Source organism: Xenopus laevis, chromosome 1S (assembly GCF_017654675.1).
Source record: "Xenopus laevis strain J_2021 chromosome 1S, Xenopus_laevis_v10.1, whole genome shotgun sequence".
NCBI lineage: Eukaryota > Metazoa > Chordata > Amphibia > Anura > Pipidae > Xenopus > Xenopus laevis.
In genome coordinates, this window is record NC_054372.1 from 75,524,645 (window position 1) to 75,527,839 (window position 3,195).

The 3,195-nt window shown below is 43.8% G+C and overlaps 1 protein-coding gene across 1 annotated transcript in view; it reads right to left on the reverse strand.

Annotated features, from left to right (window-relative positions):
* Window positions 1-275: 275 nt before the first annotated feature.
* Window positions 276-3,195, reverse strand: part of LOC121399333 (myb-related transcription factor, partner of profilin-like) — a 3,426-nt gene continuing 506 nt past the window's right edge. The window contains exons 1-4 of the mRNA XM_041579743.1: window positions 3,121-3,195; window positions 1,799-1,915; window positions 1,654-1,713; window positions 276-783 (exon numbers count right to left, since the gene is read on the reverse strand). The exon at window positions 3,121-3,195 is cut by the window's right edge and continues 506 nt beyond it. Coding sequence (XP_041435677.1) covers window positions 452-783; window positions 1,654-1,713; window positions 1,799-1,915; window positions 3,121-3,195 — 584 coding nt within the window. The 3' untranslated portion in view covers window positions 276-451. The remainder of the gene's footprint in view (window positions 784-1,653; window positions 1,714-1,798; window positions 1,916-3,120) is intronic.

The window sequence follows — 3,195 nt, forward strand, 5'->3', positions numbered from 1 at the left end:
ATATGTTAGAGCAAATGCACTTCGATGTTTGTAAGTGCTTTTCCAGATGTTATTGGAAAGGGCGCCAATGGGTGTTAGATATGGAACACCTTGGTGCTGATAACACCATACATATATACATATGTTAGAGCAAATGCACTTAGATGTTTTGAAGTGCTTTTCCAGGTGTTATTGGAAAGGGTGCCAATAGATGTTAAAATGGCACCCCTCAGTGATGAGAATGGAGCAGTGTAAACAATGGGATGTGTTGTTTGGGAGTCAGTCCCATTGCTGGGTAACGGACAAAGTGATACCTGAAGCGTCAATAGGGCAAAGTTTGTTACCAGGAGAAAAACAGGCAAAGAGGCCAGTGTCAGATGGAAAATGACACAGACTGGAGCTAGGGACGTTTGTCCCCTCGGACAGGACCGTCTCCCCTTCTATGCCCCTTTTCCCTCCGATGTTGAGGAGCTTAAGGGGGTGGAGGGGGAGCAGCAGGTGGACCAGGGACTTCACCCTCAGCAGAGCCCCCTGGTCGATGAGGCTGGGCTGCCATAGCTGCCACCAGGTCCTGGATTCCACGATGGATGGTCACCTGGGTCTCCTGAATATCCCTATGGATTTGGGCCATCCACCGCCTCATCCAGAGTTCCTGGCGGCGCTGCTGGTGGACCATAGGCTGCATGGCAGCCATCATGGCGTCAACGAGCCCCGGTTGTGCCGCAGGTTGCTCACCCAGTCGCCGTCCTTCCTCCTGTGGTGGTCCCCCAATTGCTGCAGCAGCAGCAGTGGCAGCAGCACGACCTACAAGAAAAATCAAATCTAAGTATATATATTGGAATGTGCATAACCCACAACAAACGAGCGGATCTCTCTCCGATATGCCCACCTTGAGGTGGGCAATATCGCACTGATCCGATTGTGGGCCCTAGGGACCAACGATCGGATCATAACGAATAGGAACGGGCGGTCGGATCGCAGGACCGCATCAACGAACAGATGCCTTCGTGATCCGACGGGATTTTAGTCCCATCCAATCGAGATCTGGCCGACTTATGGCCAGATCTCGATCGGGGAAGCCCGTCGGGGGCCCCCATACACGGGCCAATAAGCTGTCGGTCTGTCGGCAGCTTTTATTGGCCCGTGTTTGGCCACATTTAGATTGGAGGTGGTGTTTTCTTTTGGGGGGGGTGGCATAAACACAACATTAGAGTGAAAATTTCTCACCAGTCTGTAGCTTGGAAAACAAGTTTTTTTTTTTGACAAAAAAAAGTTTGAAAGGACATGTAAACCCTCCCTCCCAGTGAGGAGGAGCTTCAGATACCTGCCACTGGTTTTTAAAAGGTTAACAGTAAAGTCTGCAGTATCCCCTTAATCACTTAGAATTCCTTCTCCTCTTCTAACTCACTCTGGCCCTCCCTCAGGAATTCCCTTTGGCTGTTGGCTAATGAGCATGCTCAGTTCTTCTCAGCTCAGATTACTAAACACACCCTCCAGTCTAACAGCCACTGAGCAGACATCATTACTGGTTCCCATAGAAACTCTGCTCTAGCTGTCTGATCCTATTTTATTCTCCTAACCACCTCTCCTGAGCTCAGCTTAACCAATACATGGCATCTTTGGTGACACACAGACAAATAAAGTAAGGGGTTATTAGTTATAAATTACTCTTACGTCTGGGGGGCACCACAGGTATCACAGCTGGTGACTGGGCGCGGCTTTCAGCTCGGTGTTCTGTAATGTGAGATAGGACATTAGTAATGCTGTAAACAAGTCGAGGAAGCAACTACATTGGCCACAACATTGAACATGTCTGTACCTTGAGCTTCCGGGGCTCTATCACGATCTTCAGCCTCACCCTCTTCCTGGGGTTGCTGAGCGGCGTCGTCCTGGTCCTGGTCACTGCCCGAGTCAGGCCGCGATGTTTGCGGCGGTACTGCAATTGTGAATAAAGAAAACAAAAAAAGTATTAAAAAAACAAAATCATATGGAATTGCAAGAGATCTCCCACATGCTACAAATCTATTTTATTTCTCATTCCAAATACTAACTCCAATGGAATGGTACAGCAAGTGAGATGGAATGGTTAAAACTTAAAGGAACAGTAACATCAAAAAATAAGTGTTTTAAAGTAATGAAAATAGTGTTGCCCTGCACTGGTAAAACTGCTGTGCTTGCTTCAGAAACACTACTATAGTTTATATAAATAAGCTGCTGTGTAGCAATGGGGGCAGCCATTCAAATGAGAAAAGGCTCAGGTTACACAGCAGATAAACTCTGTAGAACATAATGGAGTTATCTGTTATCCACTATTTAACTGTGCCATATAGACTTTTTTCAATTCCTGTTCCACAGCAGCTTGTTTATATGAACTATAGTAGTGTTTCTGAAGCAAACACACCAGTATTACCCGTGCAGGGCAACAGTACATGACATTTTCATTACTTTAAAACACTTATATTTTTTGGTGTTACTGTTCCTTTAAATACATTTGCAATGGTGCGAGCAGAAGAGAATGTAATATATGACAATACTTGTGATTTTAAAGTTATTTAGCTTTTTAATCAGCAGATCTAAACTTTGCAGTCTCAGCAATCTGGTTGCTAGGGTCCAAATTAGCATAGCAACCATGCATTCATCTGAAGAAGAGACTGGAATATAATTAGTGGATGGTCTAATTAGTAATATGAGTAATAAAAACTCACAATAACATCACATGTGTAGTCTTACAGAGCATTTCTAGACCCACATTTTAAAGCTGGAAAGAGTCCTTTAATTTTAAAAATAAATAATGAAGGACAACTGAAAAGTTGCTTAGACTTGGCCATTCTAGAACATACTTAAAAGTTAACTTAAAGGTGAACCACCCTTTAATGCAGTTTCTAAACATTTGTACTATAGTGGGGAAATGGTTAATAAAGAAATGGCTGCCATTTTGTCTATGTTACAGCTGCACTTAATAACTAGTAATGAACAAACAGCAAAGTTGTAAAGAAAAGCACAAGAAACTCCTCTAATGCAAAACAGGAGCAATATTTTAGCAAAGAAGTGAAATACTAAAGGGGAAATTAGACATTTATCTAAATGATGTGAATGTGGAAAAAAGGAGTCAGATGTTTGTTTCTATAAAATTCAACTTACTTCTCCAGTCTGTGTCCACTCCTTCACTGCCCTCTTTGCTCAAAATGTCCAGAAGCCGGCGCTCGTAGGGCTTCA